Below are 25,170 nucleotides of genomic sequence, written 5' to 3' on the forward strand. Positions count from 1 at the left end.
CAGTATTGTTTGTCTAAATTATAACTGCACAATGCTGGGTCCCCCTCAGTGATTTCTAATGCCCCAAGCATGCTGCTGGAGTTTAATAAATAATATCCTCTTTATTAAACTTCTGTTCCAGACAGAGCATCCAGTGAAAAATTCTCAAGTAATAGAGGAGCTCACGATATTGAAAATAGAATGCAAAACTTAGAGACTAGCTCTTTGAATTGTTCAAAAACACATGACCTTTTTATGCACTGGTTTAGTAATTTAGCTTTGCATAAAATTGCCACTGAAATTCCATTTGAGACCATTTTACATGTGTGAACTTACAGTATAGAACCTGAAGAGAATTAAAAGTCTCTGCCAATGGTGTGTGTGCTGTTATAAATTGCTCTAGCCCTTGGCTAGAGCAGGGGCCTGGGAGTCAGAAGCATTGGGCTCTATTTTTTACTCTACCACTGACTCAGTGCAACCTTGGGCAAGTCACTAAAACATCTGTACCTCAGTTTTTCTTTCTGTAAAATGGGGAAGATAACAGTTGTCTGTGGGAAGTTGTGAGGATCAGACTTTACGAAGTGCCTTGAGGTCCTTACATGAAAGGTGCTTTCTAGGTGTGAAGCGCTGTCACAATGAATTATTTAATAGAGATACTGTTAGCTGGGGTTTGAAATGTGAATGTTTTATGCCCCTAGCTCACTGGGTTGACATGAATGTATTCTATGGAGTCTAGTTGAAAGCTGTGGTCAGGCCTCACTGTCACAGTAGTTAGCTTTGTATTCCTTTTTCTGAGTTTGACTGGCTTATGCGTTGTGTGACTGACTTTGTCTCCAAGATGAAAAGGAGTACCCGTGGCACCTTAGAGACTAACAAATTTATTAGAGCATAAGCTTTCGTGAGCTACAGCTCACTTCATCGGATGCATTTGGTGGAAAAAAAAAAAAGTTGTTTTTTTTTTTTTCCACCAAATGCATCCGATGAAGTGAGCTGTAGCTCACGAAAGCTTATGCTCTAATAAATTTGTTAGTCTCTAAGGTGCCACGGGTACTCCTTTTCTTTTTGCGAATATAGACTAACACGGCTGCTACTCTGAAACTTGTCTCCAAGATATTATCACTTCATTTCAAACATCTGACACAAGATCCTGAGGTGGTATTTAGGAGAGCTTGCTTCAGCTTTTGATAATAGGGTGAACAAGCTTTTGAAAGTAAGCACTTGCTGCTACTTAAGGTTATCAGGAAATTGTCAAATAACAAAGAAGCCTTAAAAACTCATTCTGTGAATTAAAGAATGAAACTTCCCTCTTCTATTCTCACAATCAGTTAGCGGAATAGCAGATTGTGTGTGAGAATCAGCTGCAGCACATCCTGCCTGAGTGACATGTCAAGTGGGCATGGAAGAGGGTGAGTCCTCTAAGACCCATTAAATGAATCATAGAATCATAGAATATCAGGGTTGGAAGGGACCCCAGAAGGTCATCTAGTCCAACCCCCTGCTCAAAGCAGGACCAAGTCCCAGTTAAATCATCCCAGCCAGGGCTTTGTCAAGCCTGACCTTAAAAACCTCTAAGGAAGGAGATTCTACCACCTCCCTAGGTAACGCATTCCAGTGTTTCACCACCCTCTTAGTGAAAAAGTTTTTCCTAATATCCAATCTAAACCTCCCCCATTGCAACTTGAGACCATTACTCCTCGTTCTGTCATCTGCTACCATTGAGAACAGTCTAGAGCCATCCTCTTTGAAACCCCCTTTCAGGTAGTTGAAAGCAGCTATCAAATCCCCCCTCATTCTTCTCTTCTGCAGACTAAACAATCCCAGCTCCCTCAGCCTCTCCTCATAAGTCATGTGCTCTAGACCCCTAATCATTTTCGTTGCCCTTCGTTGTACTCTTTCCAATTTATCCACATCCTTCCTGTAGTGTGGGGCCCAAAACTGGACACAGTACTCCAGATGAGGCCTCACCAGTGTCGAATAGAGGGGAACGATCACGTCCCTCGATCTGCTCGCTATGCCCCTACTTATACATCCCAAAATGCCATTGGCCTTCTTGGCAACAAGGGCACACTGCTGACTCATATCCAGCTTCTCGTCCACTGTCACCCCTAGGTCCTTTTCCGCAGAACTGCTGCCGAGCCATTCGGTCCCTAGTCTGTAGCGGTGCATTGGATTCTTCCATCCTAAGTGCAGGACCCTGCACTTATCCTTATTGAACCTCATTAGATTTCTTTCGGCCCAATCCTCCAATTTGTCTAGGTCCTTCTGTATCCTATCCCTCCCCTCCAGCGTATCTACCACTCCTCCCAGTTTAGTATCATCCGCAAATTTGCTGAGAGTGCAATCCACACCATCCTCCAGATCATTTATGAAGATATTGAACAAAACGGGCCCCAGGACCGACCCCTGGGGCACTCCACTTGACACCGGCTGCCAACTAGACATGGAGCCATTGATCACTACCCGTTGAGCCCGACAATCTAGCCAGCTTTCTACCCACCTTATAGTGCATTCATCCAACCCATACTTCCTTAACTTGCTGACAAGAATGCTGTGGGAGACCGTGTCAAAAGCTTTGCTAAAGTCAAGAAACAATACATCCACTGCTTTCCCTTCATCCACAGAACCAGTAATCTCATCATAAAAGGCGATTAGATTAGTCAGGCATGACCTTCCCTTGGTGAATCCATGCTGACTGTTCCTGATCACTTTCCTCTCCTCTAAGTGCTTCAGGATTGATTCTTTGAGGACCTGCTCCATGATTTTTCCAGGGACTGAGGTGAGGCTGACCGGCCTGTAGTTCCCAGGATCCTCCTTCTTCCCTTTTTTAAAGATGGGCACTACATTAGCCTTTTTCCAGTCATCCGGGACTTCCCCCGTTCGCCACGAGTTTTCAAAGATAATGGCCAAGGGCTCTGCAATCACAGCCGCCAATTCCTTCAGCACTCTCGGATGCAATTCGTCCGGCCCCATGGACTTGTGCACGTCTAGCTTTTCTAAATAGTCCCTAACCACCTCTATCTCTACAGAGGGCTGGCCATCTCTTCCCCATTTTGTGTTGCCCAGCACAGCAGTCTGGGAGCTGACCTTGTTAGTGAAAACAGAAGCAAAAAAAGCATTGAGTACATTAGCTTTTTCCACATCCTCTGTCACTAGCTTGCCTCCCTCATTCAGTAAGGGGCCCACACTTTCCTTGGCTTTCTTCTTGTTGCCAACATACCTGAAGAAACCCTTCTTGTTACTCTTGACATCTCTTGCTAGCTGCAGCTCCAGGTGCGATTTGGCCCTCCTGATATCTTTCCTACATGCCCGAGCAATATTTTTATACTCTTCCCTGGTCATATGTCCAACCTTCCACTTCTTGTAAGCTTCTTTTTTATGTTTAAGATCCGCTAGGATTTCACCATTAAGCCAAGCTGGTCGCCTGCCATATTTACTATTCTTTCGACTCATCGGGATGGTTTGTCCCTGTAACCTCAACAGGGATTCCTTGAAATACAGCCAGCACTCCTGGACTCCCTTCCCTTTCATGTTAGTCCCCCAGGGGATCCTGGCCATCTGTTCCCTGAGGGAGTCAAAGTCTGCTTTCCTGAAGTCCAGGGTCCGTATCCTGCTGCTTACCTTTCTTCCCTGCGTCAGGATCCTGAAGCTTCCTGATCCTGAAGCTGAGAAGTAACATGCATCATGGATACAATCCTTTCCCAAATCTCCACCCTTTTAAGGAAACCCATTATACTCCAAGTCAGAGCTCAGTCTGACCATTTTGGAAAGGTGGCAAGTTAGCACGCCCAAGGTTAATCATGACTGACCTCTGCATTTATCAGCTTGAAATTCTGTTCAGTCTCCTACGTGACTAAATTACTACTACTCTGATAGATGAGGTTCAGTTCAGCAGAAGTTGCTTGCTGTGGTGGTGGTGTGAGTTATTGTATTTGATATACATTGCCCTCTGCCCCCCTTCTTAGCCCAGATTGCTGCATGAACTGTCACTTTTGGGTTTCATGTCTATTCATACTGTAATTAGAAAATGTGGTACCTAGTGGCACAGTGTGAACGTACACGCACGGCTCTCTTATGAGCAACTGAGCACCGTGACCCCAGCCTTCTTATGCTGTTCTGATTTTTCAAGTCATTTTCTGTTGTAACTGTTTGTCAGGTGACTCAGGTCACTACAATGCACATTATTTACACCACTGATAATCTCACACTGCATTTGTGTCAATTAACCATAGCACAAAACTGACAATTTAGAGTTTAAAGAGACAAGATGGGTGAAGTAATAACTTTTGCTGGACCAACTTCTGTTGGTGAGAGAGGCAAGTTGGCCCAGTAAAAGCTATTACCTCACCCACCTTGTCTCTCTAATATCCTGGGACTGACACAGCTACAACTACACTACATACAATTAGAGTTTAAAACATTTCTCTGAAACAGCCATAGTATTGTGTGCATGTGTGACCAGATGGACTATCCTTTCTATTTAGACAAAGCTCTGGAGTGCTAAAACATATAGTATGATTTTAATGTTAATTGAGCCTCTTGGTTGGGAGAGAGAGAAGCGCTCAGTAAAGGTTTCAGACTTTATAAATGCAAATTATTATGACAGGTTTCAGAGTAGCAGCCGTGTTAGTCTGTATCCGCAAAAACAAAAGGAGTACTTGTGGCACCTTAGAGACTAACAGATATATTTGAGCATAAGCTTTCATGAGCTACAGCTCACTTCATCGGATGCATATAGTGGAAAATACAATGGGTAGATTTATATACACAGAGAACATGAAACAATGGGTGTTACCATACGCACTGTAAGGAGCATGATCAGGTAGGATGAGCTATTACCAGTGGGTGGGGGGGAAACATAGTGATAATCAAGGTGGGCCATTTCCAGCAGTTGACAAGAATGTATGAGGAAAAGTGGGGGGGGCGGGGAGGGAATAAACATGGGGAAATAGTTTTACTTTATTCAAGCCTAAGTTAATTTTATCCAGTTTGCAAATTAATTCCAATTCAGCAGTCTCTCGTTGGAGTCTATTTTTGAAGTTCTTTTGTTGAAGGATAGCCACTCTTAGGTCTGTAATCGAGTGACCAGAGAGATTGAAGTGTTCTCCGACTGGTTTTTGAATGTTATAATTCTTGACGTCTGATTTGTGTCCATTTATTCTTTTCCATAGAGACTGTCCAATTTGGCCAATGTACCTGGCAGAGGGGCATTGCTGGCACATGATGGTATATATCACATTGGTAGATGTGCAGGTGAATGAGCCTCTGATAGTGTGGCTGATGTGATTAGGCCCTATGATGGTGTCCCCTGAATAGATATGTGGACACAGCTGGTAACGGGCTTTGTTGCAAGGATAGCTCACCTTACCTAATCACTCTTGTTACAGTCTGGTAACAATGGTAACACCCATTGTTTCATGTTCTCTGTGTATATAAATCTACCCACTGTATTTTCCACTGCATGCATCCAATGAAGTGAGCTGTAGCTCATGAAAGCTTATGCTCAAATAAATTTGTTAGTCTCTAAGGTGCCACAAGTACTCCTTTTGTTTTTGCAAATTATTATGATTATACATTAACACAGTGTAGCAGCACTTACCATTCCAGAGCATTTAGGAGACATAACTATGATTTCTTCAGGTAACTCAAGGACTCTGCCCCTTGAGTATTACCTGAATGTTGAGGCTAATTAACTTTATTTCTGCACCACATTCAGAGCTGTACCTCGAATGCAAGCTTCTTGACAGCCCATCAGCACTCAGAGTTTTCCTGTCCAAATGAAGCTTGCTGCATTTGAATTCTAAATAACTGAATAGGCTGTCCCAGAAGGTGGATCACTGTATGCACAGAACATCTTTTAAAACAATGATCCAGTCAACCCATTCCGCAATTTGTTGTTTGCAGTTTGGTATCTTCAGTTTGGTTAATGATCTGACTGTTTTTGTAAAAGGCATTGAGGTTGCTTGTTCTGTTCACCTTGGTGCAGCAGAATGGCAACCTGCCATCTGCCCAGCTGGGTCATCAGCTTCCATTTGACATGTTAGTGGAAGATGGAAATCGCCTAGATAGCCAAGATTAACCTTTGGAACAAATTTCAGGGATTCCAGCTGCCACGAGCTCCTGCAGAACACATTAGGGAGCAGAACTCTGGGTCTTGTTAATTTAAAAAATAATTTATGGAAGTGGTTGATTTGGGCTATCCTGAGCTCCAATCTCTATCCCACCAGACTCTCATTAAGCTCATATTGTGTAATGGTAATGCTTTGATATGCAAGTGAAATTAAATTAATCAGCAAATTGGGAGCTTTTCAGAACAACACGCATTCTTGAGGTTTCATATGCTTCTAGCAGCTGAAACAAAATGTCTGCTTTTGTACAAAGAAATACACTGTGAAACTCAAGTTAGAGATGGCTCTTTGTATGTAGCACTCTGTGTACAGTACATGAGAGCCCACGGAATTATCCTGCATGTGTGTTAGGGATGGAACAAATTCCCTGAACTGCAGCCTGTCTTCTATGCACTAATCCGCTTCTCTCTCCAGCTGATGATACAGCTTTTTGTAGACACAGTATTTAGGGTTCACAGTTAAACTGTAGCTGAACAGCAAACTCCAGTTTCAAGTAAGATAGGGATCTATAAAACTTCTGAAGAAAGAGTAAATTGGAAAACTGATAAAACAAGAATACTTACCTTCTTAAAGTGTCTCGTTCCAGTATCTGCTTTGCACTGTCTTTTATTTTACTAGTCAAGAACTGATTGTTCTCAGACACTTCTGTGCCAGCCGGGACTGCACTCTTCCATTTATTCGAGAGTGTGAGCTCAGCCACATCCTTCTACTGCCTCCCCCAAGATCTATGGATCATTTTCTGTCCTTAATGCTGCTTCCAGATTCATGCTCATAGTGGGCACTTGGGAAGGTTTTTAAAGTATTTAACACAATAGAACAGATTCCTGGAAAAAATGTTTTTGTATTTAAAATCAGTTTTATTCACTTTATTGACTGGATCATGGCTCTGCCCCAAGTAAGGGGGAAGTGCCCCATGCCAGGACAGTATCTGTCGAGCAGTGGCGGTCCTAGGAGGGCATACTGTATGTGTTGGGACAAATAAGAATTACTGATGAAATATGTGAGATTCAGTTCTCTATGGGAGTTTGAGTCTCTGGATTGGACTTGTGAGTTGCATGTTGTCTGGGGGCCAAATTCTGATATATTTAGTCGTGCTGAGAAATACCTTACTCCATGAGCGCTCCCACTGATTTCAGTGCAACTGCTTGTAGAGTAAGGCACTACTCAGTGTGAGTAAAGGTGACAGGATCTGGCCCTATGTATATATTATGATGTATGCCCTGTATGTCAGTATAGAAATGGCAGCTGTCCAAAGCTCCTGAGCACCCGTACAGCGTGCGGTTTTGCTAGGTATGATCACAAAGCAAAAATTCTTTAAAGTTTCCCCTCACGTTTTCACTGTTTTTGTTTTTTTACCTCTAGTTTTTTTTACTGATTTATTCATACACGACATTTAAGGCTCCAGGATTCCATTAATCCAGCTGCCTTCGCATGACAACTGAGCAATGATGAGGCTTTTGGTCATTTCAGCCAGCTTTATGTTCCAGGCACAAATACATCACAGTTTAGTTCCTCAGGAAGTTAGAATTAAAAGACGAAACTCTGATGTCATACTGAGAACAAACTTTGTGTTCTCCTTTAGGAAATGAGTTGTACTGGGGATTTGATCAGTAGGAGACTGGAATACTCACTTCCTTTCCTTTGTAGATAGTTCAGAGTAAAGATGTACAGGGGATGTCAGGCTGACTTTTGCATCCTGCACAGTACAGTTGAGTTAGAGGGTATACTGTTTCTTACTGCTCCATTGAGAGGAGGGGATGTCAGGAGGATGTAATCAGGTTGGAGGGTGCAATAGGACTCTTGTCACTGGTAGAGAAGGCAGAGGGAGGACTTTGGGATCTGCATGTGTTAGATACTAGGGAGGGTTATCTTTAAAGGTGTGTGGGATGGAGAGAGGCAGGTGTTTCACAGCAAAGCACTGGCTGGGGAAAGTTGAGCTTGCAGACAGTTGCTGGGAGGGCATACTGACAATGTGGGCTTACTGCATATGTCAGATATGCCTGGGGGAAGGCGTGTGTAGATGCTGCATGCCCAGCTAGCATGGGTATAAATAACAGTGTAGACGGTGAGGTACGGCTTAGGCCACTAGACTGCCCTACGTAGTTCTCTATATACCCAAACAGTGCTTTATGCTGCTGGCAGGGGGAAGGCAGCAGGGAAAGACTCTGGCCACTCCTCCCTGACAGGGCCTTACCCTCCATTCCCCCCTGCTTGAGCCTTTCACTACTATGTGTAGCTACGCACTGCAGTGAGTGTGGACACAGCTTGCCTTTCACTGTGGTGCGTAGCTACACATATCCTGCATGCTCTGCAAGTGTATAGAGACTGTCTAAGGTGATTCCTTATGAATACAGTAGGCAACATGAGCTACTACAGTATCCAAAAACAATGAGGAGTACTTGTGGCACCTTAAAGAGTAACAGATTTATTTGGGCATAAGCTTTTGTGGGCTAAACCCACTTCATCAGATGCATGGAGTGGAAAATACAGTAGACAGATATATATATACACAGTACATGAAAAGATGGGAGTTGCCTTACCAAGTGGGGGGTCAGTATCCAAGTACTTCACCTGGTCTCCCCTTCTACTTTGCTTTTAATAAGGCTTAATTATTAAAGGCTTCCTGACTTAGGACTTCCTCAACACTTTTGTGCACCTACAGTACAGTGGAAAGGGCAATGTGATAGTTTCATCTCTTCCTCCTTTGAGCTGCATAGCTTAAGCTCTCAAGGCAAAACTTATTGTATAGGAAATTGTTCACATGTAATGAGAGCTGGGAAGTAATCTTATCATAGAGGAACCCAGGGACAAAAGAGTGATTAGATTTCAAAGCAGAGTTGTATATGCTGGTGGCAGCTGTATAAGCCTTAAGGTACCCAACACTGAGGTAATAACTTCTGGTTCTATTTGTGGAAGGTTTGCTTTGTTTCTTTCTATATCACTTAAAGAGATAGGAACATAGTGTTGTGGAGACGAAACTACGAAGTGTTTGAGTAAAGCACATGTAGACACAGCTTCCCTTTATCTCAGAAATTCCAGCATCATCTTCCTCATCATGTATGCGTAGGGTCCCCTTTCTCCCCTCTTCACCGGACAAGACCATCATTACAGACATGTCTCTGTTAGATTGTGGAGCCCATATGGGCAACCACACAGCACAGGGAACGTAGACATCTTGAGAGTCCAGAATGCACATCAATGTCCTGGAACTACAGGCAGTAGGGAAGACCTGCGAGTCCTTTCTTCATTTCATCTGCTCTCATCATGTCCTCATAATGTCAGATAACAAAATCTACATCAACGAACAAGGGGAGAGCAAGGTCTCTGGAGCTGGTGCATCAGCAATCAGATCACCCTATCTGCAACCTACCTTCTGGGGACACAGATTGTGCTCGCAGACTCCCTCAGCAGACACTTCACAATCGACCACGAGTGGGAACTTTATGACACTGTGCTTAATATTTTCACTCAATGGGGAAACCAAACCAGGGATCAATTCACTTCCCAGTCCAGCAACAAGTGAGTCTCATTGCTCCAGTGGAGTCCTAGGTTACTGCTCCCAGGGTAATGCTCTCCTTCTTCCCTGGTCAGACCAGTTCACCTGTGCCTTCCCTCTTCTACCGCTTCTGCCACAAGTGGTAGGACAGAGTGACAGTCATCCTGATCGTCCCTTCCTGGCCCAGACAGTTTTGGTTCCCCAACCTCCTGCACCTGTCATCTTGTCCCCTGATTACCCTCACAATATTCCTTGAGCTTCTGGTCCCGTGCAATGGCAGGATCAGACACCCTAATCCCCCACTGCTTCACCTTAGGATGTGGTATTTGGATAGTCATCAGCTCTAGAACATGCTCCTCTCTAATAGCAGAAAGGACTCAACTAGGAAATGTTACTAATCTAGCTGGAAATGCTTCTCATCCTGGATGCAGCAGAGAGGCGTTCTACCAAAAGCTATGTGTATCCCACTCATCCTAGACTGTATCCTATCTCTATTAACATTGGGCTTATCTCTCAGTTCCCTGAGAGTCCATTTGATGGCTATCCATGCATTCCATCCCCCTACAGAGGGCTACTCTGTTTTTGCATACGTGCTAACCACTCAATTCTGGAAAGGCTGGATAAGGATTTTCCCACCTACTCGAAAGATAACATCCCAAAGGGACCTGAATCCAATTCTTTCCGTTCTGATATGGCTCCTCTTTGAACCCTTAGTGACTTGCTCCTTGTTGCTCCTCTCCATGAACATCATCTTTCTCATAGCCATCACGTGGGCAAGGAGGGTTGGTGAACCTGGAGCAATGATGGTACACACTCCATACACTATATTTCACAAAGATAAGCTTTCTTTACACCTACACCCCAAATGTATCCCTAAGTGGTTTTGGAATTTTACCTTCACTAATCCATTCATTTACCTGTGTTCTTCTCAAAACCACAAATGTTTGCAGAAGAGCATAGGCTCTACTCTTTAGATGTACAACAAGCTTTGGCCTTTGACCTACAGAGAATGAAACCATTCAGAAAATCCCTGAGGCTGGCTGTTGCTATAGCGGAGAATCAGAGGTCACGCCATCTCTACCCAGAGAATTGCCAAATGGATATCTGGTTGCATATTACCCTGCTATCAGCTCTCAAACCTTCCCCACCTGCTCCCTCATGGAGGTACAAGCACACTCCACAACTATGGTGTCTCTTCAGGACATACCCATCCTAGACATTTGTAAAGTGGCCACATGGAGCTCCGTCCACACATTTGCAAGACATTACACTTTGGTACAAGACTTGGCTGCTGACGTCTGATTTGGGATGGCAGACCTCCGCTCACTCCTAGTGTCCTCATCCTCACACCATCCACCTATTTAGGGACTGCCGGTCAATGACGTACAGTGGAATACAATAGGGACCATCACTCAAAGAAGATGATGTTACTTACCTGTAAGTTGAGGTTGTTCGAGATGTGTAGTCCCTATATATATTCCACTACCAGCCTTCTTTTCCCTCTGCTTTTGATCTTATCTGATTCATGGTGGAGAAGGAACTGAAGAAGCGGGCGGTCCACCCACCCTTTATCGCCTGGTCAGGAGTACAAGGCAAACCAGGGCACATGCGTGGACCAACAGACACTACTTTCAGATTCTCCGACTCCAGGCACATGGTGGGCATACATAACCTACAGTAGAATACAGATAGGGACCACACATCTTGAAGAACCTACAGTTACGGGTAAGCTGCATCCTCTTTTATATTAGGTGCTGTTAGCAGCATACTTCATTATCCTGTGGAGAGGTGCGTTTTAGCCTCCTCTCTGCAGCTGTTACTTAACCAGCTCTTGTTATGCTAATTTTTATCTCTTTTCTGTGCGGTGCATGTGCCCAGAGAAACTGTGGCAGTGGCATCTGAAAAACACTAAAATAAATAAATATCGCTGAGTTCTGGCACAGGGCTCCCTATATTTATTATTTTTAGTCCTGCTGCTGCTGTGATAAACCAATTATATTTTCAATACACCAAGCTGACTGACCTAAGCTGTACACAAATGCAGTAGACAGAGCTCTTTTCCAAGAACTGTTACTGCTTTCTCCAGAAACACAGCATGGACTAATGGTTAAAGCAGTGGACTGGGAGCTCAAGATTCCTTGCTTCTATTTCCAGCTCTGTCATTGACTCATTAAGATTTGGGGGACTGTTTTGTGCCAGATTTTCCCATCTCTCCGGTGGGTATAATATGTCTATCTGTACTTAACCTCACACGTATGTTGTGAGGCCTAATGAAAGTTTGTAAAGTGCTTTGGGATTCTTAGATTAAAGATGCTGTAGAAAGGCAAAGTTGTTGTTGTTCTTATCACCTGTGGCAGAGCTCCGTCCACAGAGGCTCACTGTGACTCTCCACGTAGCCCTTCTCTCTCTAGGGCCAGGGTTGCAGTCTACTGAGCCCTTTTCATCATAAGCCAGCAAGGAGGTTGGTGAGAGAACTCCCACAGTCTCTGTTGTCCCTATGGGCTTATTCCCGAACAGTATAGCTTCCTGTCCCAACAGGGGCTGGTCTTCCCCTCCAGGAGGTGTTTCTGTAGTGGCAGGTTGGGGGGAACCCGGGCCCACCCTCTATCCCAGGTTCCGGCCCAGGGACCCTAATGGTTGCAGCTGTTGGTAGCCGACCTTTCACTACCAGAGTTGCTACATTTCTCTGGGCCACTTCCCCACAGCTCTCCCGCTTCTCTCTTCTTCACCCTTACCTTAGGGCTCCCTTACTGATGGCTTGAAGGTGTCTTCATTAACCAGCCCTTCAGCCGCACTTCCTCTCCTCCAGCTCCTTGGCTTTCCTCGGCCTGACTGGAGTGAGCCCTTTTATGTTATCAGAGGGCCTTAATTAGAGTCAGGTGGTCACATTAGCTTAATGGCCTCACCTGACTCTGCAGGTTAATTGGAATCAGGTGCTCTCATTAGCCTGGAGCAACCCCTGCTCTGGTCAGTCAGGGAACAGAAACCTGTTCATCCAGTGGCCAGTAGACCCACCTTCGGCTCCTCTGCTGAACCCAACTGGCTGGAGGGAGGAGGGAGACGGCTGCTCCTGCTGCTGGGCCTTGGGCTCTTGCTGCTGCTGCTCCTCCAGCTGCTCCCCTGGCTGGGCCAGACACTCCCCACCCCCTTCTCTGCTACCTGGTTACTGGCCGGCTGCTGGAACCCCCACCTTCGGGTGCTGCTACTGCTCCAACTGCAGCCCCTGGGGGGGGGCCTGCTGGACACAGGGGGTGTGGCGTGGAGCTGCCCCCTGTTCCATCTGCATCCCGCCCAACCTCCACACCACCACTGCCCCCTCCACCACCCCCACTGGCCGTTTACCACCTGCCTCAGCTCCTGCCTCTGGACTCAGCTGCTTGCTTGGCTTGCCATGCCCTGATTCCACCATTTGGGCCAGAAGCAGCAGCCAGCCCACACTGACTTTCTGCAAGCGCACGTGCGTGCACATGTCCCCCCACCTGCTGCTACATCATCTCTCCTGGCCACTGCCTCTGCTACCATCTATAGGGGCCGGGACCCCTTCCCGACCTTGACCAGGAAGCACGGTGTCCGTTGCCTCCTGGTACCTGCCTCGCCCCACATGGAGACCTACATGCGGGCGTTGGCGAGGGTGGTGAGGCCCTCGGCCATTGTGGCGGCCTCCAAAATATATGGAAAGGTTGTCTTCTTCTTAGCATCGGAGGCCACCGCCCAGGAGGCGGTGGAGAAGGGCCTGGCGGTGAGGGGGTGTTGGTCCCCTTAGAGCCACTAGAGGACCTGGGCGTCCGCCTGGTCCTGACCTCCGTCCCTCCCTTCCTTCCAATGTCACCCTATTACCTGCTCTCTCCACCCTGGGGAAACCCATCTCCGTGGTCAGCCCACTCCTGTTTGGCTGCAAAGACCCCGCCCTCCATCACATCCTCTCGTTCCACCGGCAAGTGCAGCTTCAACTGCCGCTGGCAGCATGTGACGGAGAGGCACTCGAGGGGTCCTTCCTGGTCCCATACCAGCGGGCCTGTTACCGGGTGCATTATTCAACGGGGGAGGCCCAGTGCTACCTCTGCCGGGCGATGGGGCGCATCTGGGGGGACTGCCCCCTGGCCTGGCAAGGAGGGGCATCCGGGACCCCCAAACCCCGGCAGGGCGCCGGCCCCGTCATTGCCAGCGCCCCTGGCTGCCTGGCGCCCGAAACCACCCCTCCTCCTTCCCAGCCCACCATGCTCCCGCTTGGGCCCAAGGGGCACCTCCCTCACTATGCCCAGATGAGTGGGAGAGCCCCGCCCCCGCTGCATACACTCTGGCGGGGCTGTGGAGGAGGGTGCGGCAGGGACACCGCCGGGCATGGGAGAGGGCCCACCCCAGGGTGAATCTTCCCTCCCTTGTGTTGCCCCACCATTACCCTCACCCCTCGAGTCCCTGAGCCATCGCCCCGACCTGACCCCTGCTAACCAGCCCCCAGATGATGCCATGGAGGGCTGGGCCCTAGTACAAGGGAAGCGGGGCAAGTGGAAGGCTCGAGCTCCGCTCCTTCCATCAGACGTGGAGGCCCCCCAGAAGACCAGGAAGGGGGACATTGATGCCAAGCCTTCTGCTTTGCCAACAGGTGCATTCCATCCACCGGTGCCGGCTGGGGAAGACGTGGCAGCACCTGATGGTCATATCGCCCCTCCACGGGATTCCCTCCCTTTCGAGGCCCCCGATGGAGCCCCTCGTGCCCCGGTACCATCTGAAGCCCCTGTGAGCCCCGAGGTGACCGTCACGTTGGGTGCCGGCAGGGTGAACCCCGGGGTGGTAGAAGGCGATCTCCCCTCCATATATGAGGAGATCAAGGCCCTGGGTCTGACCATGGTCACCCAGCGGGAGGATTACCCTTTGCAGTGGGGCTTGATCTGGGCAACCTCACTCTGGCCCCTCCTTTCCCCATGCTCCCTCCCCCTAACAGTTGCATCTGCTCCCGCCTCCGAGGAGCCCCTGGACTCTTCCATCAACCCAGCCGCAGAAGGCACCCCGCTGACGGCCACCGAGCCTGTTGAGGCGATGGCCAGTGCCACGCGCCCGGGACCCAAGCCACCAGGGGCACCCATTGTTGGTGTGGAGCAATTGACTTCCTTCCCGGGCAGGGGCTCTACAGAAAACAGTCCATCTCCTGATGCCGTGGTTGCCAAACCTACCATAGAGCCTACGCCCAGCATCGCTGAGAGCTCCCTCCTCAACCCTTGAGCCTGACCGGGAAGTGCCAACTCCCAGTTGCTTGACTTCTGGAGCCTAGAATCTCACCTCTGCCCCTGACCCCGTCCCTGCTTCTGCTGCCGACTCTGTCCCTATTCCTCCACCTCCCGTGATGTTATTGACGCTCCTGGGGCTGTCTCCTTCCCTTTTCCAGCAGATGACCCCCAGGGAGCGGCCTTTTTGTTTCCCTGTCCCGACCCACTTGGGGCTGCTATCCTCCCTCTGCCGCCCCCTATTGCCCCAGGGTTTGAGGAGGGCCAGTGGCACCAGCCCCTCGGGTGCCATGTCAGGGGTCTGCTCCTTGCCTGCCCGTCTCGGTGGGCCATGGGGCTGTCAGGGGCCCTGCCAGAGGATGTTCAGGAGTCAGTAATCCCACCCCCACATGCGCTGCGAGAGGAGTTGCGGGAGTTTTTAGAAGACATCCACGGCTCCCGCAACAAGGTACAGCTTGCTCTCCAGTGATGGGGGGACTTTCATCGGATCCTCCGGAACGTGAGGGCCCTTATGGGGGAGGGTAAAAGGACCAGGAAGCAGGCCGCCGCAGCCTACCAGCGGGTCCGTGGCTTCCGTGTCTCATTGCTCATCTACAAGGTAGATCACAGTTTGCTGAGCGGCCCAATGGGGGCTGCGAGCGTCCCTGCCGTCGAGGATCATCCCAGCCCTCCTCATAGCACCACTCATCATCGCAACATTGAACATCCTGGGGCTGAAGGATGGGTCTCCGCAGGTCCCAGGTGCTCTTCTTCCTTCGGGAGAGGAGGTACTCTGTGGTTTTCCCGCAGGAGACCCATACGGATCCAGCCGCCGAAGACAGCTGGCGGCTGGATTGGGGGGACAGGGTCTACTTTAGCCATCTCACAGTTCATATGGCTGAAGTGGTGACCCTGTTCTCCCCCGGCCTACGGCCCGAGGTGCTGGGGGTCACCGAGGCTGTGCCGGGCTGCCTGCTGCACCTCCAGGTCCGTATGGAGGGGCTCGTAGTCAACCTCGTTAACGTCTATGCCTCGGCATCAGGCCCGGAGTGGCTACGATTCTATCAGCAGGCGTCAGCCCTCCTCGGACCTTGGATCCTCATGAGAGCCTGGTCCTGGGAGGGGACTTTAACACCACCCTCGAGGAGCGGGACCGCTTGCGGACCAAACAGTGCCCAGCCTCCGCGGACGTCCTCCGGGAGATGGTTGAACACCACTCCCTGGTGGACGTCTGGCACGACCATCACCCGGACAACATTTCAACGCTCACCTTTGTCCGGGTGAAGGCTCATCAGTTGCACCACTCCAGGTTGGACCACATTTATTTATCACGTTTCCACCTTTCGTGGGCCCACTCCTCCAGCATTCGGCCAGCCCCCTTCTCTGATCATCATCTAGCCACCGTAACGGCCTCTCTTTGTGCAGAGAGGCTGGGGCCGGCCTACTGGCATTTCAACAACAGCTTCTTGGAGGATGTGGCCTTTGTGGCATCCTCTGGGAGTTCCGGCTGGCCTGGTGAGGGCAGCGGCTTGCCTTTCCCTCAGCGCGGCGGTGGTGGGACCTAGGGAAGGTGCACACCTGGTTCTTCTGCCGTGACTACACCCGGGGCACTGGCTGATGGAGGGATGCGGCGATAGAGCAGTTGGAACGGGAGGTCTTAGAGCTGGAGAAGTGTCTGGCCACCAGCCCCGAGGATCCGTCCCTCTGCGGAAAATGCCGGGAGAAGTGGGAGGAGCTCCGGGCTCTCGAGGACCATCGGGCCCGCGGTGCCTTTGTTCAATCCCACATCCGCCTCCTTCGGGAGATGGATCGCAGCTCCCGCTTCTTCTACGTCCTGGGGAAAAGGAGGGGAGACAAGAAACATGTCACCTGCTTTCTGGCAGAAGACTGCACCCCCCCCCCTCACAATCCAGTGGAGATGTGCGGGAGGGCGAGAGCCTTCTATGCAAGCCTTTTCTCCCCGGATCCGACCAATCCTAACGCTTGCAAAGTGCTCTTGGAGGAGCTCCCTACAGTCAGCGCGGGTGACCGAGACCGGCTAGAGCTGCCTCTCACTCTGGCCGAGTTCTCGGAAGCCCTCCATCACATGCCCACCAATAAATCTCCGGGCATGGACGGGCTGACCGTGAAATTCTACCGCGTGTTCTGGGACATCCTCAGCCCAGACCTAGTTACCATCTGGGCCGAATCTTTGCAGATCGGGGTCCTCCCTCTTTCGTGCAGGCGAGCCGTGCTGGCCTTATTGCTGAAGAAGGGGGACCTCCGCGATTTACGAAATTGGCGTCCCATCTCGCTCCTCAGCACGGACTACAAAGTCATGGCAAAAGCAATCTCGCTGCAGCTAGGGTCCGTGCTGGCGGACATGGTCCACCCAGACCAGACCTACACCGACCCAGGCCGCAGCATCTTCGACAATTTATATCTGGTTCGAGACCTTTTGGAACTCAGGTGTAGGGATGGTCTGTCGTTCGTCCTCCTGTCCATGGATCAGGAGAAGGCGTTCGACAGGGTGGATCACAGATATCTCCTGAGCATTCTGCAAGTGTCTGGCTTCGGACCCCAGTTTGTGGGTTTTCTCCGGGCGCTGTATGCCTCCGCAGAATGTCTGGTCAGGCTCAACTGGACCCTGACCAAACCGGTCAGCTTCAGGCAAGGAGTACGGCAGGGGTGCCTCCTCTCGGGCCAGCTGTATGCTGTGGCGATCGAGCCCTTCCTATGTCTCCTCCACAGGAGGTTGACGGGGTTGGTGCTGCGGAAGCCAGAGCTGCGGCTGGTCCTGTCGGTGCATGCCGACGACGTGCTCCTCGTGGTCCAGGACCCGGGCGACTTGGCGCGGGTGGAGGCTTGCCAGGCCATCTATTCAGCAGCCTCCTCCGCCCGGATCAACTGCGTGAAGAGCTCTGGCCTGGTGGTCGGGGATAGCTGGCAGGCGAACTCACTTCCACCGTGCTTCCGGCCATCCGGTGGAGCACAGGTCCGCTGCTCTATCTCGGCATTTACCTTTCTGCCACACATGCCTCTCCGCCAGAGACCTGGCACGATTTAGAGGGCGGGGTGATAGAGCAGCTCCAGAAATGGACAGGACTACTCCGGTGCCTCTCCCTTCGAGGGAGGGCGCTGGTGCTTAATCAACTAGTCCTGTCCATGCTCTGGTACCGGCTCAACACCCTGGTCCCGGCCCCGGGTTTCCTGGCCAACCTCCAGACATCGATTCTGGAGTTCTTTTGGTCAGGAATGCACTGGGTCTCTCCATCTACCCTGAGGAGGGAGGGCAGGGCCTGAAGTGTCTCCATACTCGGGTCCATGTCTTCCGTCTCCTGGCCCTGCAGAGGCTCCTTTATGGTGCAGGTAGTCCGGCGTGGAGCATACTGGCGCACGCCTTCCTGCGCCGCTTCCGAGGGCTCCGATATGACCAGCAGCTCCTTTATCTCCATCCAAGAGGTCTTCTGCCAGACCTCTCTGGGCTGCTGGTCTTCTACCAGGACCTCCTCCAGACCTGGAAACTTCTTTCAACAACCAAGTCCGTGGCGGTCACCGAGGGGGCAGATCTCCTCGTGGAGCCCCTGCTATACACCCCCCAGCTCCGCGTGCAGGTGGCGAAGTCCCCCTCGGTGTGCCAGAGGTTGGTCCTGGCAGAAGTCACAAGAGTCGGAGACCTCCTGGACTATGACCGGGGAGACTGGCTGGATCCCCTGACGCTCGCTCAGCGCATGGGGCTCTCCAGACCTCGTACTCCCTGGCACGTACTTCAGGAGGTGAGGGCCGCTTTGCCGCCAGCTGCTCAGGTTTATCTCAACCAGGTCCTGCATGAGGGCATGCCCTGCCCACCCTCTACCCCAGGTCCACCAGACCTTTTAATTGGGCCGCTGCCCCGTTGACCCAACCGACCGCCCTGCCTCTTCACCGTGAGCCGGCTGCAGCTGGTCTGCTTCCAGACCGCACCAAGGAAACATCCATACATGCTCGTGCACCACAGCGTTCAAGTCCTCACCCTCCTGTCCCGCCCCGATACAAAACGGCGGGACTTCCTGCCACCTTTGGAGGGGGAGGAGCCCCAGTGGGGCAGCCTGTATTCCACCTTGATCCCAAGACCCGCCGGGGATATCAGTTGGCGGCTCCTTCATGGAGCCGTGAGCACGGGCGTGTACTTGGCGCGGTTCATCCCTATCCCAGATACCTGCCCCTTTTGTGGCGTGAGGGAAACCCTGGCACACACATACTTGGAGTGTGCCAGGCTGCAGCCCCTATTCCGGCTCCTCACCAATATTTTGTTATGCTTTTGGTTGCACTTTTCCCCTCACCTTCTTATTTATGCACTCCCTATCTGCGGCCCCACAAAGTCACAGGACCCCCTGGTCAGCCTCCTCCTGACCCTAGCTAAAATGGCCATCTGTAAAACCAGAGTGAGGAGGTTGGCCGATGGAGTCTCCTGTGACTGTGGGGCCTATTTCCGATCCTCCGTCCATTCACGTATCTGGGCAGAGTTCCTCTGGGCAGCGTCCACTGACTCCCTTGTTGCCTTTGAGGAGCAGTGGACGGTGTCCGGGGTTCTCTGCTCGGTGTCCCCATCCGGTTCCCTTTGTTTGACCCTTTGACCACACTCCTGTCCCTGTTATTTCATTAGTTGTCTCCCGTAATCATTTGGTGTCCAGATCCTATGGATCTCTCTCTTAGGCTGGGGGGGGCATCCTTTAGCAGTGGGCAGGCTTCACCTGTCCACTTCGCGGATCCCAATAGGGCTACTCTGCTGGACCCAACTGGCCTGGGTCTATCGTACACCGTACATGGCCAAAGTTTGTAAGGTTGTGGGAGACATTTAATTCAGATGCTTCAGGCCATTGTGTAGCCCATTTTAGTCTCCTTTGGGCAATTTCCTTTTCAATGTACCCTCTCATCTAATTACCTCAGGAACTTTGTGTAGCAGACAATATTGCCAAATCCAAGATGGCTTTTGATAGAGACACAATGCAGTTCTGCAGCATCCCTGACCTTGATTTTATCTTAAATGATGATTTGAAAGGAAATAGTACCTGCTTATTTCACCTTGATGAGTCTATTAGAGGAGAGTGAAGCAATGTGGAGACTGAATTCTGAGTTATAATGTCTTTTCCCTTCTGAAATTGAAATGGGCTTTGGAATACAGTATTAGATGCTGCATCTCTGCCATGATGTCAGGAATCCCAGGCAGTGTGGAAAGCAAGTGACCCTTCTACTCAGTATATGCTGTCTTGTATGTTTTTATTCCCCTGACAGAGAACATCCTATTGAAGTTTAAATGTAATTCAAGGAAGAGAAAATCTTAGCGTGTGGGATCTGTTTTGTATTAATTTTGTTTCCCTTCAGTTATCTGACCTCAGCACAGAAGCCAGTCTATATTCCTACTGACAATTTAATCTGAAATATCTTGCTCCGTTTGCTCATTTTTCCAGTGAGCCATAACTGATCTGTACTGTGGCTGGGCACGTGTGTAGCGTACACGTGTGCTTGTCTCTGAAGGATTTTTTTTATCCTTTTACCAGTTCAGCTCTTTCTTCATGCATTAAAAGCCTCTAACAAATGCTGGGGCATTTACCTCTGGGGATTACGGAAAAGGCCTGATTTGTAACCAGGAATTTTTCTGCAAGACCTTCTGCCAGAAAGGCGAAGTTAGCTCCATGTTGATCCCCCCATATGTGAAACTCCAAATTTGAAGCCAGTGGCTGAGGTGGTATGTTTTGGGGTGAGAAAGGACTGCCTAGAGAATACTGAGAACATACCTTTATCCGCCCCTCACACCACACTCCTTCCCAGAAATTAAGAGTGTAATCTATTTATAATTATTGCTAGGGGGACAAATAATACTTTGCACTTGCAGCATGTAACAACATTTATTAGAGGTTCCTCAAGCACTTTGCAAGCATTGACCCTGAGAGGAGGGCACAGTAGATAGGATTGCACCCCCTCTACAAGGAAACTGAAGCTCAGAATGGTTAATCACTTTACTTGTTCAAGACAGGCAGCTAGAATTATAGAATATCAGGGTTGGAAGGGACCTCAGGAGTTCATCTAGACCAACCCCCTGCTCAAAGCAGGACCAATCCCCAACTAAATCATCCCAGCCAGGGCTTTGTCAAGCCTGACCTTAAAAATCTTTAAGGAAGGAGATTCCACCACCTCCCTAGGTAACCCATTCCAGTGCTTCACCACCCTCCTAGTGAAAAGGATTTTCCTAACATCCAACCTAAACCTCCCCCACTGCATCTTGAGACTATTACTCCTTGTTCTCTCATCTGGTACCACTGATAACAGTCTAGATCCATCCTCTTTGGAATCCCATTTCAGATAGTTGAAAGCAGCTATCAAATCCCCCCTCATTCTTCTCTTCCACAGACTAAACAATCCCAGTTCCCTCAGCCTCTCCTCATAAGTCATGTGCTCCAGTCCCCTAATCATTTTTGTTGCCTTCTTTCCAATTTTTCTACATCCTTCTTGTAGTGTGGGGCCACAAACGTGATAGTAGTACTCCAAATGAGGCCTCACCAATGTTGAATAAAGGGAAATGATCACGTCCCTCCATCTGCTGGCAATGCCCCTACTTATACAGCCCAAAATGCCATTAGCCTTCTTGGCAACAAGGGCACACTGTTGACTCATATCCAGCTTCTTGTCCACTGTAACCCCTAGATTCTTTTCTGCAGAACTGCTGCCTAGCCACTCGGTCCCTAGTCTGTAGCGGTGCATGGGATTCTTCCGTCCTAAGTGCAGGACTCTGCACTTGTCCTTGTTGAACCTCATCAGATTTCTTTTGGCCCAATCCTCTAATTTGTCTAGGTCCCTCTGTATCCTATCCCTACCCTCCAGCGTATCTACCACTCCTCCCAGTTTAGTGTCATCTGCAAACTTGCTGAGGGTGCACTCCACGCCATCCCCCAGATCATTAATGAAGATATTGAACAAAACCAGCCCTAGGACTGACCCTTGGGGCACTCGCTTGATACCGGCTGCCAACTAGACATGGAGCCATTGATCACTACCCGCTGAGCCCGACAATCTAGCCAGCTTTCTATCCACCTTACAGTCCATAGCTAGTTAGGATGAGAGCTGAAAATGGAATCCAGGAGTCTTACTCCTGGGTTCTTTGCACTAATCACTTAGACCCCTTTCCTCTCAACGAGAGGAATTCCTTAGGGATGCCATTTGGAATAATTCTGCAGTAGCTTAACATGTAGGGGAGAGGTAGAGGGAGAAGGAAAGCGCTTTTATTTGATACACAGAGTCCTGCATGTGCTGGGGGTCAAGTATAAGATACAACTGAGGGAAAGCACTACTGAAGTGTACCCATACAAATGGCTTTGATGTTAAGGACAGCTGTCTGAGAGCTGTATGGTTCTTTCTGCAACATAGCTCACCATCCAGATCTATCTAAAGTATTGCTGGCCTGATTTCATCACTCCCACTGACCTTGATGGGAGTAATGGGTGCTCAGCAAGGCTTTCCTAATGCATTTCTAATGTAGTGCACATCTCTGCTGCTGGTGGTATGTACAGTGTTGGCACAAGTTACCTGTGTCCCTGCACAATGGGTATGTTGCATTTGTTGGTGTCGCCATGAAACAAATAAGGATCCCATGTGAAACTGCCTGGTCCCACAAGAGGTGCGCAGTCGCTGCTGTCCCACCCTGCACTTTCTTTCATCATGTTCTTGTTAGTTAGCTGGAGGTCTTGCTCCTGACTTGAATTTTTACTATTCTGTCATAATATGCAGACGGCCTACTCTGGATATATGGGGTAACTGCTAGCTGTTAACGAACAGAACATGTGCTGTTGGCTGACTGCCTCCTTCTGCATGCAGCTTGCTTTGGCAGGCTGCCCTGGCTTATGTGGACTGTAGGTTTTGATGAACCAGCTGTTGAAAAGTTTCATGAGGTTTTTTTTAATTAATAAATTAAATAGCAACGCTGCATTCAGACCTTCCACTCTGGGGGGTTGGGAATCGGAAGCATCATCTGGTCGGTCTCTTGTGAACAAAGCATAGTTCACAAGAGCATAGTTCAGCATGAGTGTCTGTACACAGTCTCTTCAAAGCGACAGAACCATACTCACCACTCTCTTTTACAGGCCCTTGCTTCAGAATGGATGCCTCTGACCCTTTCGCTGCTGGGGTAGCTAACTAAATGTATAACCTTGGTGTAAAGGGAAATCCCATTTGTTTTGTTTGGGGTGGGGGGTTCCTCTATCATTGCAAGGCATATAGGTGATGTAGCTTGTCCATAGAAATAGTATGTATGCAGTGTTGTTGTAGTTGTGTTGGTCCCAGGAGAAAAGATAGGTGAGGTAATATCTTTTATTGGACCAGCTTCTGTTGTGAGACATAAGCTTTTGTGCTTACGAAGAGCTCTGTGTAGCTTGAAAGCTTGTGTCTCTCACCAAGAAAAGCTGGTCCAATAAAAGATATTACCTCATAGAAATAATACTAATGTTATTTATATGGATCCAGGAGGCTCAGGGAGCCAGCCATACAACAGAAAAAAACAAATCCAGAGCGATAAAAATAAAATAAAATCCCATTCTCTTCATACATACACACATGAACAAAGGTATCTGATTATACAGGGAAAACCAGAGGGTTTTTTTTGTTTTGTTTTGTTTTAGAAAAAATCTTTATTTAGGAACATGGGAACAGAGGAATTTTTTTTTTTTAAGAGAAAGGTGAGCTAAGATATTAGTTCAACTACATGATTAGGAAGCTAACTATTTAAATCAGGTTCCAAAGAAAAGCTTTATTAAAAGAGGAAAGGTGACATTTCACATTTAATGAGAGCACAATCGACAAACATTTCAAAAACCAAAAGTGTTTATAAAAATTTAGTTCTAAAATGTAAATATGGGGAAGAAGACAGACCTAGGGCCAGTGCTGATCATTCTAAAAGCACCCTTTGAGAAAGGCAAACTTTAAAATTCTTCATTAACATATGTTAGAAAATCCACAAAGGCTGTGGATTTAAGCAGATAGCAAGTTTCACACTGTAGGACCTTCTGCTTGGCAAAAGCAACATCCGCAAAAGCAAGTTGCTGACTTTAGACATGAAGTTGAAGTTCAGGGCAAGTGTGTGAGCGCAGAGACTCATCAGTACCAGGTGCAAGGAACAAGTCTTGAAGGCAGCCATCATTTAGAGTTTTAAAACTGACAGGATTCTCTGGCAGTGGTGAGGCCATTGCTAGAATACTCTGCTTAGTCCTGGGCAAGAAGGTGTAGTGATGGATGAGTGGGGAGGAGAATTCAGAGAGGAGCAATAAAAGGGTCAGATGCTGCCCTTGTTTACAACAATGTATCTCTAGAGTGATTCCAATTAAGCCATTTTCACCAGTGTAACTGAGATGAGACTCTGCCTCAAAGCGTTCCAGCAGCCCGGGGAGATTGAGGTAGGCCAGGTCTACACTAAGAAGTTATGTTGACCCAGGTATGTCATTTGGGTGTGAAAAATCCACACCCCTGAGCAACGTAGTTAAGCCAACCTAACTCCCAGTATAAACTGCACTAGGTCGATAGAAGAATGTTTCCATTGACTTAGCTACTGCCGCTCAGAGAGGCTGATTAACTACGCCGACAGAAAAACCTCTCCTGTCAAGGTAGTGCATGTCTGTGCTGAAGTGCTACAGTGTCATAGCTGCTGCTGGAGCAGTTTAAGTGTAGACAGAGCCTTAGATGGAAATGTGTGTAGCTGTTTGAAGTACGTGTACGATGTGTGAACAGCAAGGAAGGAGAGGATTTGTATAAAGTGATCCAAGGGGCAGTGACGGGAATAGGATGAAATTGAGCATAGGAAGTTTTTACAACTGAGATTTATAGATGGTAAAAGAGTCTCCCAAGGAAGTGGCACCCACTTTATCACTAGAATATTTAAAACTAGACTGGGCAAAGCACTTGAAAGTGTAGAGAACAATTCTATGCTGGTGAGAGGATGGACAGATTGGTGCCTTTTTCATTTCTAATTTCTGTGCTTCATATAGTGTCACAGATTATTTGTATAATGCACAAAAAATGTGCTTTCCTGACTCTTTTCCCTTAAGAGGTAATAGTTTGTATTTTCCTTCAGCAATTCTGCTTGTCTGATAGTGTTGGTTTTTTTCTTCTGACACAGAGGGTGCTCCCAGGTGGGGATTATCAGGGCACTGATCGAAGCAGGCATCCCAGTTGATATGATTGGAGGAACTTCCATTGGCTCATTCATGAGTGCCCTGTATGCTGAAGAGCGTAGCTATAATCAAATGAGGATCAAAGCAAGGCAATGGGCAACGGTAAGAAAGTAGAATATACGTTTATATTCTTTTCCACTTTTAATGTATAGGAGTTTTGACATTAGCCACAGCACACATGGCAGCACAGAAGC

General features: G+C 48.8%; 1 protein-coding gene across 6 annotated transcripts in view; it reads left to right on the plus strand.

The window, feature by feature from the left end:
• PNPLA7 (patatin like phospholipase domain containing 7) overlaps positions 1-25,170 on the plus strand; it is a 414,014-nt gene that overhangs the window by 315,131 nt on the left and 73,713 nt on the right. For all 6 annotated transcript variants that reach the window (XM_038374480.2, XM_043499152.1, XM_043499151.1 and 3 more), the window contains one exon: positions 24,922-25,078. In XM_038374480.2, coding sequence (XP_038230408.1) covers positions 24,922-25,078 — 157 coding nt within the window. The remainder of the gene's footprint in view (positions 1-24,921; positions 25,079-25,170) is intronic.

The sequence above is a fragment of the Dermochelys coriacea genome, chromosome 16 (assembly GCF_009764565.3).
Source record: "Dermochelys coriacea isolate rDerCor1 chromosome 16, rDerCor1.pri.v4, whole genome shotgun sequence".
Classification (NCBI taxonomy): domain Eukaryota; kingdom Metazoa; phylum Chordata; order Testudines; family Dermochelyidae; genus Dermochelys; species Dermochelys coriacea.